At 39.7% G+C, this 17,068-nt stretch overlaps 2 protein-coding genes across 2 annotated transcripts; one reads left to right on the forward strand and one right to left on the reverse strand.

Moving 5' to 3' along the window:
* The first annotated feature begins 5,264 nt into the window (after positions 1-5,264).
* On the forward strand, positions 5,265-7,157 carry LOC127364149 (uncharacterized). Its single transcript, XM_051401395.1, has 4 exons — positions 5,265-5,614; positions 5,760-5,810; positions 6,631-6,744; positions 6,844-7,157. The coding sequence occupies exons 1-4, from the start codon at positions 5,474-5,476 to the stop codon at positions 6,964-6,966; spliced, it is 429 nt and encodes a 142-aa protein (XP_051257355.1). The 5' UTR covers positions 5,265-5,473; the 3' UTR covers positions 6,967-7,157.
* Positions 7,158-13,699: 6,542 nt separating this feature from the next.
* pou4f3 (POU class 4 homeobox 3) lies at positions 13,700-17,068 on the reverse strand. The gene is made up of 2 exons (XM_051401199.1): positions 16,814-17,068; positions 13,700-16,431 (listed from the first exon to the last, which is right to left on the reverse strand). Exons 1-2 carry the CDS (start codon positions 16,931-16,933, stop codon positions 15,493-15,495), a joined length of 1,059 nt encoding a protein of 352 aa, XP_051257159.1. The 5' UTR covers positions 16,934-17,068; the 3' UTR covers positions 13,700-15,492.

Here is a 17,068-nt window from a genome sequence, read left to right on the forward strand (position 1 = left end):
TCTTTGACTTGCCTTGGACCCAATATTGTACAAGTGTTTAAAACGGCCTGTTTCTGTTGTAGTTTGCCGTGCTACAACAATAAATGACTATATTGTCAAATCTTTGTATGGATAGATGTTGCCGTGTTCTTTACCCTAGAGACAGATTGTAACATTGCATATTAAAAATTAAATGTTTATTCAGCTTTTGATCATGATCCACATATGGTTGTACATTAGAATGTGATGCCAACAGAAGTTTTTTTTCTCGTTGACAAATTAAGCTTTACCTAGTCTTATTTGGCACATTTTTATGCCTCCACGCCAGCAACAACTGTGACCAGAGGCATTATGTTTTCGGGTGTCTGACCATATAATCAGGAGAATCTGACGTCTCAGGAGTGCCTTGATGGAATTTCTTCAACTTTGGTACAAACCACTTTGACTCAAAGATGAGCTGATGACATTTTGGTGGTCAAAGGTCAAGGTTACATCCCATAACTCCAAAATTGATATACTAATTATGACAAAATGTCACATTTATATTCAATTTGTAGCTTCTTTGCAGCAACATCCATATCTGAAGTCTTGTCTACTGTCATGGCTACAACTTTGTCTTTGAATCAGCGTTATTGGCCAAGAATGGGAACGTATACAAGGAATTTTACTCTTTTTTTTTTGTTGTTTGTTTGTTTCTCTGAACTTACACACTAATTCACATACAGCAAAACAAGAACAACCAAACTTAATAAAAATGAAGGCAAATCAATTTTATATCCTGATTCTCGTCAGGAAGATTTCAGTGTTATAAGACCAGTCCAGTTTTTTTTAATAATTTGGACCCCAAGGTGTTTGTATGACTCCAGCCTCTTCACCTCCTTACCCTGGATGACAAACCAGGACAGGGGGCCTACTGTTCCTCTGATAGTCCACCACAAGCTCATTGGTCTTGCTGATACTGACCTTCAGGCCATTTTCCCTTCCCCCAAAGACAAAGATCTGTATCAGTCCTAAACATTGTCTCTCAGTGATTCTCGCATGGTTCTCACAGTAAAATATTCACATGACTCATACATTTAAATACAGTGATAACTTCCATGATCTGGAATGGCGCCGGCGACAACGTCAACTGTCATGGCAGCTCCTTTCATTGTTGTAGTTTTAGTGTGTTTTCAGTGTGTTTTTGCTATTTTGAACTCTTTTCTTACTTTCTTACTAACGTTACTTTGTTCACGTCGCCTAAATACTTTTTTGGCGTTTTTGAGCGCTTTTTATTTTTTGTTTACGCTGGTCTCCTTGGCGACGGGGAGTCGCATTGTTTTCACCCGACCAGGCCCCCTAGCATCCTGACTGGAGAGAGACCCTCCATACCGGAGGAGCTGAGGAGGAGACGGTGAGGCTGCAGAGCGGGGGTTAAACAGAGGATGAAGAAGAGGAGCTTTAAACTCTACATCCCTGCAATCATCGAGCAGATACCGGACTCCATCGTCACCATTCCCGGCTTCCAGACGGTTCGAGCCGACAGGGACACCACCGCGACCGGCATGAAGAAAGGAGGGGGACTGTCCGTGCTCATAAACAACAGGTGGTGTAACGCCGGGCACGTCTGTGTGAAAGAGGACATCGAGCTCATCGCCGTCGGACTTCGTCCGTGTTGTCTGTCACGGGAACTTTCCAGTGTTGTCGCCATCACTGTCTATATTCATCACAGTGGTCTTCATCATCACCATCACTGTTTACATTTATGATGTCCTATTTATTCTCCTGTACAGCACTTTGGTCAACTTTGGTTGTTTTTAAAGTGCTTAACAAATAAAGTTGTTTTGGATTGGATTCCATTTTGCCAAAAAATACTCTTAATACCTTCCATCAGATTCCATGTGAAGGTCTTCACTACTTACTGCATTATATGAGTCAGGACAGATATGAATGTAAACTGCAGAGGCATAAAACCACATGGCAGTAATTCTAATTTTTCCTTGACGTTGAGGGCTCTTTATATTGGAGGCCCTAAGTCAAGAAGTCCTTGTTGCATTTGAAATTACGTAAAGAAGACACAGAAGGTCAGATGGTTCGATAAGGAGTGTATTGCTGAATTTATTTTTCTTCCTTTAAGAATTGCCTCAGAAAATGTGCCAGTGGTTTAACTGCTACCATTCTTCTGCTTTCAAACTACATTAAAGTTTTTATAGCATTAGACTATTAGAGCACAAAACCATCATGCCCAGTCAGATTTTACTGATATGTTTCCTATGAGTGTATGTATTTGTTGTTTATCAATATACACATAATTATTCTTCATTATGGTTCTACATTGTACAAAATTATTTGATATGGGGTAAACCTGTGGACAAGTAATGATTTAGATTAAAATGAATAGTTTGTATCAGGGCATCCAAGCAAAAATAAAATGAGGCTGCCATGTGGGCGCTTGAAGGCAACTGGCTGGCAGCACAGAGAGTGCGTGGAAGGGGGGTCAGGAGGCCCCCTAGTGGGTTAATCAGTCTATTAGTGGAATGAAGTTTAGGTTACACTGTTAAATCCTGTTGCTTCATTGGAATCTTTTCACTTTAGTTGAGAAAAATAAATAAATAAATCAGATTTGAAATCCACATATTGAAGCAGTCTTGTGCCTTTTTTGTAATTCTTTTAACCCTTTAACCTTAACTTTTCAGCTGTAAACATGAAGATCTTGCTTAACTTCCACAATTATAAATTGATTGTAAATTATCAAAGCAGGTACACTGTAAACCTGGATAAGTAGAATCTACTTAAAAAAATCAAGGTAACTCGTTGCCTTAAAATGTTTAAGTAATGAAGCATTAGTTGAATAAGTGAAGTAGACTACGTTCAATGTACTTGAGCCCATAATGGAATGGAATAGAACATTTAAGTTGAATGTACTAATAACCGAGTTACAGTAACTGAAGATACTTAGTTTAAACAATCATTCCCCACCCATTTATTTAACTCAGCTTATTAAGTACACATTACTCCATTACCAATTCAACTAAATTGTATATTCTAACTGACCCAACTTAACTTTTTTAGTTCCTGAAACTCAAAGTATGTCTTTCAATCAATAGAGCCGTGTAAAATACATACATACAACTGCAACATTACACTGATCCAATTTTTTTTGTTGAACATGTCTTTTTTTCAGCAACAAAAGAAACAAAGCCATGGCCTAATAGGCTTCTAAGTGTGTCGTTTCCTCAGTGATGGCATGAAAAGAAAAAAAATCTCTTCCTCCTTACCTCCAATCATTACAATATTGTACTGCGCCTCTTCAAATTTGGTTGACAAACTGGCAAGATAAAACTCAGCCCTGCTGAACACTGGCATCTTAACATTTACAAATAACAAATGTGTCCATGGAAAAACAAAAAAGTGTGTGAGAATGAAAGAAGAGAGAATGGGAGGATGAACAAAATAACAGAGCAGATACCTGTATGGAGAGCCCATACTCTCCCCTCCACCTCTACCTTCCTTTCTCTCTTCCCCCCCTCCTCTCTCTACCACACTCCTCCATCTTGGCAATTGTGAACTTGATCATTAACAAAAAATGTTTCTCTGGGTAAAATAAAAAAGCATGTGTGAGACAGAATAAGGGTGAAAAATAAAACTGACAGTAGATACCCATCTGGAGCCCGTACTCTCCCCTCCTCCTCCCTCTATCTCCCCTCCTCACAACCCCCCATGCTTTCTCTATCCCCCATGTAACATTTTTTTTTAGTCTGTCTCCTTACCCTCTCTCTCTTCACTTTACTTTTACTGCCAATTAATAAAAAAAACTCACATCTGACGGCTTGGGAAGAGGAGATGCTGGATCTTACATTGCAAGCTGATTCTTGAGTGTTTGAAGTTTAGGTTTCAGATCTGTCTTACCTAAGTCCAGAAGTACCTGTTGAAAAAATCAAAAGTGTTCTTCATGTATTTTGGGTAGTTGAATACAATGTACATGGCCTGGGGGCAGGCTCTCAACATCCATCACAATGTTTCCCTCCAAGATGATTCCCACTGAGGATGCGTTATGGTGAAGGGACTGCGTGTGTGGAGTGATGTTTTCCTGTTCATGGCACTGGCACATCATTGTACGAACTCATCATCAACGTCCTGAAAAAAGGAACAGGGCATGATCACATCAACATGACAACATAGTGCTACAAACACCCTCTATAGGTACACAGCCCACATGTCTGCCCTATCCAGTGTCCAGATCATCAGAATGATCAGAAGTAACAAGTAATGTCAATAAATTAGGGAATTTAAGTACTATGAACTCAATCTCTTTGAGTTGAATCAAAATCTGGGTTTACAGTGTATTTTAAATGGTAGGTAGTAAATGTTTAAAACGTGTAAAAGTACAATAAATAAATCACAAAATAAGAATATTAGAAAAACATAATATGAAAAATATATACACTATATACAATATGCAGTAAAGTGGTGTGCAAAATATTTTCAGTGTCCTATGACTAAAAGACTAAACTGTATATGTGCAATTGAAAGATAAATAGTTGGCTTTGTGGGTTGAAAGTTAAACCGGGGTTGTATGTACTGGGTGCTGTGGCGTTATGGAGTCTGATGGCTGAGGGTACAAACAAGTCTGCAAAGCGGTTTGAGGCTTGGGGCTGGATCAGTCTGTGGCTGAAAGTGGATAATAAAAAGGTTGTCCATGATGGCTTTCAGCTTCCCTCTCATCCTCTTCTCAGTCACAGCCTCCACACTGTCCAGCTCCATACCCACCACCGAGCTAGCCTTCTTCACCAGCTTGCTCAGTTTGTTGGCACCACAAGTCCCGATGCCCGCATATTATCCTGAGTCCTTTGTTATTTCTGTTTGTTAAAACACAACTGAAGAATGTAATCTGATTAGTAAAGCGTACAATTGTCAGCATATAATGATATTTAAGTTTCTCTTACGACTGTTATTCATTTTTATATTACCAGCTGGTTTAATTTCTTGAAGCAAATAAATAATAATAATAATAATAATAACTTTCTCATAATCATTGCTGCTACCAGTTGAGCTATAATGGTGTTTTGTGGCAAAAGATAGAAAATAATACTTAGTCTTTCCAAGTATTTCCATGCTGGTCAAAATTGACATTTTCGTTGTGAAGGGATGACGTTCTGTCATTAAATTACTTGTGAAACAACCAGACTATAGGCCTTCTTACTGACAATCTCTGTTGTCAGGAAGCGACCTTTGTTTGAATGGTTTGGTTCCTGCCCTACATAGGCTACTGAGTTCAGAGAAACATACATCAGTATTGGTGAAGTGTCTCATCAACCACACAATAATCAGTCATATCTTATCTTACATTACCGACTGACAGCATTTTTTTCCTTTTTGGTATGAGTGGTAAAGCTTGGCCGAGGCGTGGGCAATGCAAAAGTATAAAGGTTCTCAGTTGAAGCCTTATAACAAACTGATCAATTCAAGGGCTTTCTGACATAGCTTCCTCAAGAGCTCAACAACAGCTTGTATCATGAAGATGAAGATGCTTCTGCTGGTATCTGCTGTGGCTCTGCTGGTAAATTCAGCTGCTGTTAGTGCTCGTCCTCATAACGTTACTCAGCAAAACCTAATATTTGACCTCGTGGAAAAATGCATTGAATCTCGTTCACAGGTAAAAAAAAAACCAAAAAGCGTAAACTGTTTTCTTTTACTGTTATTTTTTCCATGTATGGATGCATTATCTTTTAAAAACATTTTCTTTCCAAGAAACCTACCTGAAGTATTAATTTAATTCATTATTCTAATATGTGCTGCAGACATTTGTGGATGATGTATCACATCTGGCTAAAGGCAGCAGAAAATGTGAGGTAAGGAGAGTTTTATGTTTTTGAAACTTTGGTTGTATGCGCTAGGCTGTTTGGTAAAGGAAATGTAATTGTTGCAGTTATAAACCTTATATAACCAGTATTTTGTATTTGTGACGGACATTGTTCGGGGCAGTAGCCAGGATTGTAAAGATACTAAGGAAATGAGTCCAAATTCCGCTTTCATATGTTCTAAATGTGATTTCAAGGCCTTGACACAGCCAATGATTCTGATATAGCATACAGTTCTTTTTATTTTAATTTGTGTAGTTTTGGGCCTAAAAAAAAGACATTTTAATATATTTAGTCTAAAAACATCTCCAGGAATATTACAGAAGACAGTCCTGTGTTTGTGTTAGTCTACACTACATTACTATAATAATTTCTCATCAGCAACTAAGGAAAGCACCAAACACGGACTGGAGTGTGATAGCACTATAATAACATCTTAGCAGCCAACATAAGCTACAGAAAAAAAAAACAATGGTTATTTTACACAGTTACTTATTTGTGTGGCTGCTTTATTTTATGTATTTGTTTTTTTTATAACTTGAAATAAAATCCAAAATTTGTTTGGCCTGCTGAATAACAATTGTCATTATAATGATCCTCCTATAATTTTCCTCTCCGAAAAGCAAATATATAATAGTATAGCCAATCTTTTTGCAGGGGATTAGTAAGAACATAAAGCAAAAGTATGTACTTAGGGAGTATAATTAATATACATCATAGTTGGATATTTAAGCAGTATGTTTGTTTTCTGTAGAGCATTTGTCTGTTTTACTTATAAAAGCTAATACATTATTACTAATGTTCCATACAGGATCGGTTCTTTTGTAAAGTGCATGATGTCCTGCGTAACACAAAAGATGTCTGTAAAGAGGAGGACAGGAAGGTGCTTGTGGAAACCCTGCATGCGTATAATACTGGCAGAAATGTAAGAACTGGGAGCACTCTGACACCAAGATTAAATGTTTAGAGTACAACACTGCAAATGAAATAGAAATTTATGAAGGTCTGATTTCTTGTCTTTCAGGTGCAGTGTGAAAATACACTTCAGGGAATGACAAGTACAGGCATAGAGATCGAAGTATCCAGCTTTTTGGAACATGTCAAGCGTTGTGTCCGGCACAGAAACTTTCATGGGACCAAAAAATAGCAGCTCCTGAATACCACCAAAACCCAATGTGAAGGCTACCAGATACAGCTGCTTGTTTTACTAATTTGTAACTGTATTTAACATAAATTATTAAATCTATTTGAATAACATATTTATTGTAATATCATGCAGCATTGAAATACAATTGTACAGAATTTACAGAAAAATAAAATTGTATTCATTAAGATAAATGCTTCGTACTATGTGTCATTTTGATAAAAAAAATTACAGAAATGCACCTGATTAAATAGTTATATATTTTTATTTATATATTTTAGTTTGTACTTTTAACAGCTAAGTACTTTTGGCAAGTCATCTCACAGTATACCCGCTGTTCTCATTTAGGGCCTTTTCACATCTAAAGATGTTGAATGCAACTAATATTTATAATGTACAAGCTACTTGTCTTTCATTTTTTGAATGTTTTTAATTTGTAACATTAATTACTAGAAATTGTGTGAGCACTGGTGCCAACCTATGTGAGCAGCTGACCAGTCACTCCTCAATTGGACCGTGTGTGTCATTTTCGTGTGCGTAGAAATAGCAGTACAGAAACGTTTAGAAGTTCAAATGATTGCTCAAATATGAATGATTCAGTAAATCATTCAGCCCACAAAGAACTCCTGAAGAACTCTGTTTTCGTGGAGTGCACTCAACCAATAGGTGCGCCCCAGAAATACATTTGTGTAGATGCTCTCTGCCTGGCTGTGGTGAGCTCTCTGAGAGAAACATTTTTCACCACTCTTTCCCCCCTTGCCTTGGACAATGTACCCGTCACTCAGTGACTTGATGCAATGTGAGAGCTATGAGTAGGCTTCCTCTTGGTGGTGGTTGGGTCTCTGCATGGCGTTCAGCTGTGTGTATGTGTGCTACTGAACCGTGGCTCCCTCATTACTAAATAAAGAGAATCACTCTCTTTTTTTAGAACTGTTGGAATATTCCCAATACTTTGTGTAACCTCTCCTCTCATGTTATTCTTGAAGGACTTCAAAGGACAAGTAAACTTTCAGATCAGTTTATGTAATGAGAAGAAACCTCCTGCTCAGTGGGCCAATACACTGCATAGAGACCATAGACCAAACAGTGTTTACTTCAGTTATTTAAGTAGAAATAAATATATTTAAAGTATCCTAGGTGAAACTTCTCATTTTACTGCACAATGACCTCTTTTAGTCTCTTATTTTGTATTATATCATTTAATTATTATTACTAATGCACTAACATGAATGTAGTCTGTAGCAGGTTATGAGGAATGTCTGAAATGATCAGGTCCAAATAACTCAAAAAACGTAAAAGTAAGCTAAATGATAGATTCCACCACTGCTAATAAATGTTTGTTGAATGTACATTTAGGTTATATATGTATATCTATATATCTATATCTATACCTAAATATCTATATATAAACTAGCAGAGGACAAAGGACCACTACTTTGTTGGCAGCATAATTATTAATTATAAAATTCTAGATAGATTTAGGATGCAAAAAGATCACTCACAGATATCATCAGTACAGTACAGTTATGTTTGATAATTAAGTAATTTAAAGGGAGTCTGCATTACCAGTAGTATCATGTGGCCTCATTAAAGGATAAAATAAGATTTGTTTAGATCTGTTATCATGGCTATCAATCCATTCCCATGTGGTAATGTTGGCAAGTATGCAAATGAGCTTGAATCACCTCAAGGCAAAATAACCTGACCCGTTATTCAACTATATCACAGCAGCTCTGTTCTTCTATCTCATCTGATGAGCTCCAGCAGGTATCCACTGCAGAATGCTCTCTGCGTCTCAGAGTTCAAATCTCACTGACCAGCATCATGTAAACATAAACCTAATTAAGTGTGTACTTAAGTGTGTAATAGGCCAAGCATCAGTTGTATTTAGAGTAGCTTGATAAATATCATTTTGTTGAGTTTTTCCTCCTGATCTGTACACACACAGAGAAATACTCGCTCAGCACTGGCTGCCTCTCCTGCTTCTTTATTGTGTTCCTGGTCGGTTAGCCTCGGGGCTGTCTTCAGGGCCTGGGGCCAGTGGGAGCAAAAGGGGGGGGCGGGTGGCTGCATCTGCCAGGGGACCTCCTTCAGGGGCCCCACTGTGGCCTGGCTCGGTTTTCATCTCTGTCTTCAAAAGCACAGCCCCTTGGAGGGAGAGGGGAAGAGAAGGGAAGATAGTGGCACTGCCATTGTTATTTTCCCGTGTGCCCTCAGTCAGTACCCTGTATACTGAGGGGATTCTGGGGTGATGGAGCGTGTCAACACCAAGCTTCTTTTTGCTTCCCTGTGTACATGTTTTTCACCCTGGAGGGGTGATCAGAAATGCAGAATGTACAAAGTACTAGATATGTTTCCATGCAATTTTATTAAGCATTCTTTTTGTTTGCAATTTTTTTTTTTTTTTTTTTTTTTTGGGCAAACTTGACCTAAATACTTTGTTAGCAGCAGGATTATTATTCATAAAGTGTTAATTATTCATCTTAGAATTTTAGAATTTTAATTTTAATATGTTGCCATATTGGTATACAAAATACACAATGTCCTGCATGTTTCCATGCCCAAAACTGTACTTTTAATATTCTGAAGAGGGCCTAGCAAGATTTTGTAATTAAAACAGTGCCTATAAACACTCGGCCCATCACCTTTTATAGGTTCTTCTTCTACAAAATAATTTGTTTCCTCTGCCCACACATACAGTATGTTGTTTTCATTTGCCACTGTTTCTACATCAACTTTATTTGTCCTATTTTCTGGACTCTGGGTGGTGGAGAGAGACATTTAAGAGTTGGTAGCAGCAATACACCAAGGTTGCATCTACACTTTTGCCAATGAAACAAAAAAAGAAGAAGCAGCAGCTCTTAGCATGTTGTTTATTTAAAAAAGGCAGTTCCATCACACATGATTGCGGCCAAATGTAGAAGCCACACTGCACTATCTGGTATTCAAAACAGGCAGAACCAGGAGCCAATTATCAAGCTGTGTAAATTTGACATTTCATTGGATGTTCGACCTGTCCAGGAGGGCGTAGCCTCCTTGTGCCTCCTCTCCTCTTGGCTGTGGGTCCTCTGGGTGCTCCTGCTGTCACAGGAGTTTTGTGTCAGACTGTTTAGGGCCGGCAGGGACGCACTCACCTTGACATGATCAAGTTGGAAATGAAAGGAACTAAATCAAGACGGTCAGACAGACAGACATGTTGACCGTTAGGGATTTAGTCTATTTCTTTCTCTGATCCTCTCTTTTCATTTGTTCCTTCCTTCCATCCAGCTTTTCTTTCTTCCTACCTGGTCCACCTGGTTCATACCTTAATTTTCTTCCTTTAATCTCTTCTTCCTATTTTACTTAATTCTTTTTTTCCCCTCTGCACTTCCTGTCACTCTATTGTGTTTCCCTTCTTTTTCCTTGATCTTTTTTTTTCATCTCCTCTTCCTGGCTCTGATTGCTCTTCTTTCTTCCTCTGTTCTTCAACTCCCACCTCCCTCTAACAATTCTTTCCTTCTTTTTTCCTCTTCCCTTCCCTATGTTCCCCATGTCGTCCGTCTCCTACACTGCAGCCACATTTTCTTGGAGAGGATTATTATGTTCAGCAGACTGTATGGCGATTATACGTTCATATACTCTAATCTGAGTTTGTGTGCAGACCTGCGCCCGACCAGCTAAGTGCTTTGTAGAAAAAAAATCACGCCACAGTGAGTTATTTCTGGCTGGGTTAATCTTATTTCTCTGGGCACTTTGATAATGGAGAGGACTTGAATAATGAATGGGGTGTATAATACTGTTCTTCAGGCCCGGTGAATGAATTAAACAAGTGCCTATAAGTGAGTTTCTGTGAGTGTCTCTAATATAGCGCCACTCCTTTGTCCCTTTCAATTCCACGCTTTTATATTTGTATTTTTGGAATTGGAACAAATATACATACTTCAGCAGTGATGAAGATGCCAGAGTAAAATGATAGAACGGTATTAATGTATGCTGCGACATAGACAACTCACTTTATCACTGATAGAGGAAGGAGCTCGGTCCTTCTCTGTGTTCACATCTCTGCGTGTGTGTGTGTGTGTGTGTGTGTGTGTGTGCATATCTCAATAGTGTCTGCATAATGCATGGTGTGTTAGTTGGCAGACAGCTTGACCTCACACACAGACTATGAGACTCTAAATGTTTCTCCGTCACAGAAGTTCACTGGTCTCTCCGCAGAGCTGATGCATATCAGATTAATGATCCCCTGTGAAGAGGAGAAAGGGCATTGATATTTAAGAACATAGAAGTATGTTTATTTTTTAACTAAGAAGTCATTGATTTGGTTTAAGTGATAATATTTAAGTAAAAGCTACAAGTTTTGCTTCAAATTCAACTTAGTTCAGAATGTAGTCAGGAAAGGTCCCAAACGTATTTTATTTATTGAAATTTTTATTATTTTGCTTGTTATTTATTCAGTCGTTGATTTAGGCTGTGAAATCACAGAACATTTAGTAAGATGCCAGTCACAGGCCCATCATACAGACCAAAGTGATGTCCTAAAACTGTCAGTCCAAAACCCCAAAATATTCCCTTTATAACGATGAGAAAACCAAGGAGCATTTGAGATGCTGAAACATGACTTGCTGTTATTGATCAGTTTTCTGTCAGTGGATAAATAATGGACTGTTTGTTTCACCACTGTGACACGATTGTGCCAGTATCTCCTTTTTGCCTCTTGCCTCATCAGTGGTGGAGGAGGTATTCAGATCTTAAGTAAAGTAAAAACTACACTAAAAATACTACTTTAAGTATTAAAGTTAAAGTAAGGACAAACCTCTGTCTGAGTTATAGTAAATGTCATTAGATAATCATTACTGATACAAGTGTGAGCAGAACTTTAATGTAGTTGCCCTGGGAGCTGAGCCATTTTATTTTTGGGGTTGTTTTATATAATGGTGGGTACTTTGATGTATAAGAACACATTGAATTCCATATGCTTATTATAGGGTTTTAAGATCTTAATCTGAAAATGAACAAGTTCAATTAGCAGTGTCATTCTGTACAGTAAAAATATAAAGTATTATAAAATTAAAATACCTCAGAACTTTATAATGTGAGAACGGAGAAGGGAACAGGAGCTACAGATGGACAGCAGTTACTGCTATACCTTTGTAAGAGACATCCATCACACTGGCCTCAAGTTTCCAGAGAGTAACACAATCTCACTGTGTGTGTGTGTGTGTGTGTGTGTGTGTGTGTGTGTGTGTGTGTGTGTGTGTGTGTGTGTGTGTGTGCAGACTGCAGCAGTAGGTTGGTCCTGAGCTGGTTTGGCTTCTGATGATAATAGAAGGTGACTAATAGAGAGCGCAGAGCTGTCTCCCTTCGCTCTGGTCACATTTTCATTTGTTGCTTCTGGCACTGGATGAATTATTGAGTTCGAGGTGTTTGGGGCTCCCACCCCTCCCCTCACATTCCCTCACTCTGCTCCCAAGAATGACAGCCACCCTGTATGTGTGTGTGTGTGTGTGTGTGTGGGAGAGAGACACTATGGGTATATATATGTGCATGCATATAGCAATTAAATGGAGCCTCATTCTGTCAAAAATGGTCTTCCCTGCATGAAAACATCTCAAGCAAGCACACACATCTCTATTTTTCTCACACCGCTCCTCTCTCGTTCTCTCGCTTTCTCTCTCTCTCTCTCTCTCTCTCTCTCTCTCTCTCTCTCTCTCTCAAGCACTTTATCTCCTTTTTTTAAAAATGTTTGATTCTTTTTCTCTTTTTAATTTCCACTCTCTCTCAAACCACTCCCAAGCTCCTAAACTCTGGTTATTCACAGTTGTCTTAACTGCAAATCAATTTGCATAAGGTCTGATTCAAAGCCAGTTTTCATATTAAACATAATGCACAAATTGGCCCAACACACCTCCATTATTGCACGAGAAAACGCAATATACCTTTCAGCTGCTGCTGAATAATTGAAGTGCCCTCAGTCGCCAAATGCTGCAAACGCTCACAAGCCTCCAGCTCAACTTACCACACAGCGAGCACGTTATGATATCAATACGGGGTATTACAAAGATCAATTATTCACACGGCGACGCTCATTTTTTTTAACCTTACATTTCTACACTTCATTCAACACAAACATGATGCGTTTGAGGGGCCTTTGGCTGAACCAAGTCAAATATTTCATAATAAACACGCCATGAAAATAATGTGATACCGTTTTAGAAAGCTTCATGACAATTATTATCCGCAACATTTTTATATCCCCTTCCCCTCCCCAAAAAAGAAAAAAAAGAGACATATTTAACGCCATAAATTAGTCTATGGACTGTTATTAATTGCCTCGGCATCAAAGAGAATATTAATAAGAGCCACAAACGTTTCCGTGTAAAGTATTGATCCCCTGGCTGACAACAACCCGCCGACAGTCTCACTGGGAAAATCACACAACCGCAGGGTCCTGTTTGACTGAGGGAGGATTCCGGTAGAAGCTTTTTTTATTTATTTATCTATTTATTTAAAGAAATGTTTGGTTAATATTAGGAGAAAAGTGGCCACGGCTGTGCGCGCATTTTACGCAGAGCACATTGTGAATACAGTTTTATTTTAGCAATGTGAATAAAGTGGGCCTCGAGTGGATTCACTGAGACAGGCGGAACAATTTAAATGCAATGAAGAGTCACACTTATTTTCAATAATAATAATAATAATAATAATAATAATAATAATAATGATAATAATAGCGTGGTATTTTTTTGTTAAATAAAGAATAAAACAGACATTATTCAAAGTGCCTCTAATAAAAAGTCAAATGAAATCAAAATAGCCTATAATATTAAAACATACAACACATAATAACATCATAAAGGAGGAAAAATACTCACTTATTGAAACGAAAAAACAACAACTATAACAACAACATAGGCCTACTTTAATTTCTCCCTCTTTCCTCGGTTAACCTGTTGTGTCTCCAGTTCGTCTCTCCCTAGAGTTCCCAGTCAGACTTCTACTCCCAGCTCCTCCACATTACTTCGTTTTATACCAATATATAATTAATATTGCATCGTCATTACTTAATAATTTCAAACCCCACGCACGACATAACCCGGTGACATGAGGGCATCCATAATTAAAAACTGCACTAATTAAACGGAGGAAAGGGGCCATTAGCAGGCGTGTAGAGGAGGCACATTCTGCGCTCCTCCGTGTGAGAATTGCTGTGAAAATGGAGGCCCTTTTTATTTTCTGTGGTGCTTATATCATGTACGACAATACATATTTAATCCCAGCAGAGCTTTGGGGGGGTTTCATGAATAAAACAGACGAGCGAGTTCCCCGAAAAACAAACAAAGATTTGATCGCCCATTGGATACGTTTGGAAATGTATTAGACAGTTCATGAAAAAAAAAAAGAAAGAAAACGATAGTTAAACAATTTGTATTTGTATGCCGAGTTTATAGGCATTAATTAAAAAAAAACACAACTTAATAAAGCACAAAAATAAAGTCGCTGCTTCAGATAATTTTCTTTAGAAAATAACCAATAATTTATTAAGTTTAATCTTCACACATTTTTTTTCAAGTGAAATCAAGAATGACAAAAAATTAAATACTTAAATTAGGTGATGTAGGCCTGTATATACTGTATATATATCTGGGCTATATAATAATTATATAGCACACCTGTAATGCTCCAAAACATGTTCACATCAAAATAGTAAAATATAGCAGCAGCTAAAGCCACACACGGATGTGCCTCATATATGACGGTGTCATTTCCCATTTTTAAATAATTCAAGATAAACCGACTTAGTGTATTTATACCTTGTGAAAGTATTACGGTAAATACTCATATTTGTGCGCAAAATGACTATCACACTGTTCACGAAGAGGGCAGATTCGTTTGAAAAAAAAAGGGGTTTTAAAGAGGTGGGTGATTCTTTTTTTTAACCCCTCAACATTGAACTCACATTACTCGGAATTAATAGGGAAGAAAAGTGAAAACACATTTGATATGATGGTGTACTTCTGCACATGTGAGCCAGTGAGGTGGAGGATAAAACGCTGATCTCAACCAACATTACAAAAACAAATGAATTATCTTTTCACTAAATACTAATTTCTTTCTCTTAACACCGCTGACAATTAAACAGCACATAAATGTAAGTCTCCACACTGGTGGTTTAAAAAAAAAAAGAAAAAAAAAAGAAAAAGTGAGTGAATATCCCTGAATGTGACAAACTGTCAGGGTGGAGAAGTTCGTTAGTGTGTGCAAGATACATGATCAACAACATCAAAAATCAGCCTCCCCCGCAGATCTATAACATTTATCAGTCCCATATTAATAACAAAATCGAAAAAAAAGTGCAACAACGAAGAGTGAATGACACGAAATGAAAAGTGGAATTAAAAGTCTTTTTTTTTGTTTGTTTGTCTGTTTATAATCCCAGACGAGACGTGAAGAGCTGTTGATAAAATCCCTGTTAGTTAGGCTACTTAGGCTATTATTAATCACTCGATCAAAAATGTAGTAGGCTATTTTATTCATGATGTGTGAAACTCAGTGCACCGCAGAGTATTTCATTCGTTTCTGTTTTTGCCGCTGGTTGCAAAACCACACTCGAACCACATTCTTTTTCAGGTCCAGTTTTTCGGCGATGGCCGCAATTTTTTCCGAGGAGGGCCGCGGCTGGATGGCAAAGTAAGCCTCCAAAGAGCGCTTCTCCGGCGCAGCGATGGAGGTGCGCTTTCTTTTCCTCTCGTTCCCGTTGAAAAGGTCCGGCTTGCTGCTTTTCTCCCGGTACGCAGCCTCTGCTTCCTCCAGCCAGGCCTGGAGAACCGGCTTGAGCGCTATCATGTTGTTGTGGGACAAGGTGAGGGACTCAAACCTGCAGATGGTGCTCTGGCTTAAGGACCCCACTCCGGGGATCTTGAGGTTGGCCAGCGCAGACCCGACGTCCGCCTGGGTCACTCCGAGTTTGATCCTCCTCTGCTTGAACCTCTCGGCGAAGGCTTCCAGCTCTCTGGGATCCGACTCCACGTCGTTGACGCATGCCATGCCGCCGTGCACAGACAGAGAGTGGGGGTGGGCCATGTTGGCCATCGCCTGGTGCAGCTGCCCCATGGTCTGCAGGTGGTGGTGAGGGTGCTGGTGGTGATGCGCCGTCGTGGTCATCCCGGGAGGCTCCGGAGCGCCCATCCCGGTCACGGCCAGGCTGGTGGAGAGGTGATCCAGGAGGTCTCCGGCCTCCAGGGTCTGTCCGAGGTGGTGGTGGTGGTGATGGTGAGAGGCGATGGTGGAGGGGACGTGGGAGATGGGCACGGTGGTGGAGGAAGAAGAGGAGGCTGAGGTGCAGGGGACACTGCTCATGGTATGGTAAGTCACGTCTGGTTTGAACGGGTGACTCTTGCCGTGAGAGACAATGCTGTCAGCAGCCGCCAGAGCCTCTGCCCGTGCCAGCAGGCTCTCATCAAAGCCTCCGAATATATTGCCCTGCAGCTGCAAGCAAGAGTGCGCATACTGGAGTCAGTGGGGAATTGTGTCAGGCAGCTCTCAGGATCTAAAAAACATTTTCCAAAGGCAAGCAGCGCCGAGGAGAGGAGAGAACCCTCCTCAAAGCGCAGGTCATAAAAATTAATATGAAAGGAAGAGCATTGCTTGAATAGACATGTGGATGAGAGAGGGGGGAGGAAGAGGTGGAGGAGGGGGTTTGGGAGGGAGAAACACAGACAGAGGGGAGAGAGAGAGAGAGAGGGAGATAGCGGATAGAACAAAGTCCTGTCAAATCAACTTTACAGACATTTCTAGTGTGATATTTTCCCCCTCCTCTAACTCAGTATACTCTAAAGCCATTCTCTCTCTCCCCCCGACCTGAACGTACCTGCGGGGCGGGCAGACAGACTCTGCGCATGCCCTCCGAGCCTGAATGCAGGCCGGGATACTTGGGCTCGTGCAGAGCCGGGTGCATGGAGAAATGCTGCTTGCCGTTCATGGTCATCATCCTCCTCCCTGCAAGCACCTCGCGACCAGTGTGGCCCCTGACATGAAAGCCGGGGAGCGGACAGCTACAGAGCTCCTGTGCTCTCCTTCACCAGACTGAGCTGTTAACATTGGAAGCGCCTCCCGGCGTCCCTCT

Source organism: Dicentrarchus labrax, unplaced genomic scaffold, assembly GCF_905237075.1.
Source record: "Dicentrarchus labrax unplaced genomic scaffold, dlabrax2021, whole genome shotgun sequence".
Lineage (NCBI taxonomy): Eukaryota > Metazoa > Chordata > Actinopteri > Moronidae > Dicentrarchus > Dicentrarchus labrax.

What these genes read in the sequence shown, in the direction of transcription:
- LOC127364149 (XM_051401395.1), top strand. Translation starts at nt 5,474, where the DNA reads ATGAAGATGAAGATGCTTCTGCTGGTATCTGCTGTGGCTCTGCTGGTA. An exon ending in GCATTGAATCTCGTTCACAG is followed by an intron (nt 5,615 to 5,759) that starts GTAAAAAAAAAA and finishes TATGTGCTGCAG; the next exon opens with ACATTTGTGGATGATGTATC. An exon ending in AAGGCAGCAGAAAATGTGAG is followed by an intron (nt 5,811 to 6,630) that starts GTAAGGAGAGTT and finishes TGTTCCATACAG; the next exon opens with GATCGGTTCTTTTGTAAAGT.
- pou4f3 (XM_051401199.1), bottom strand. Translation starts at nt 16,933, where the DNA reads ATGATGACCATGAACGGCAAGCAGCATTTCTCCATGCACCCGGCTCTG. An exon ending in TCTGTCTGCCCGCCCCGCAG is followed by an intron (nt 16,432 to 16,813) that starts GTACGTTCAGGT and finishes TCTTGCTTGCAG; the next exon opens with CTGCAGGGCAATATATTCGG.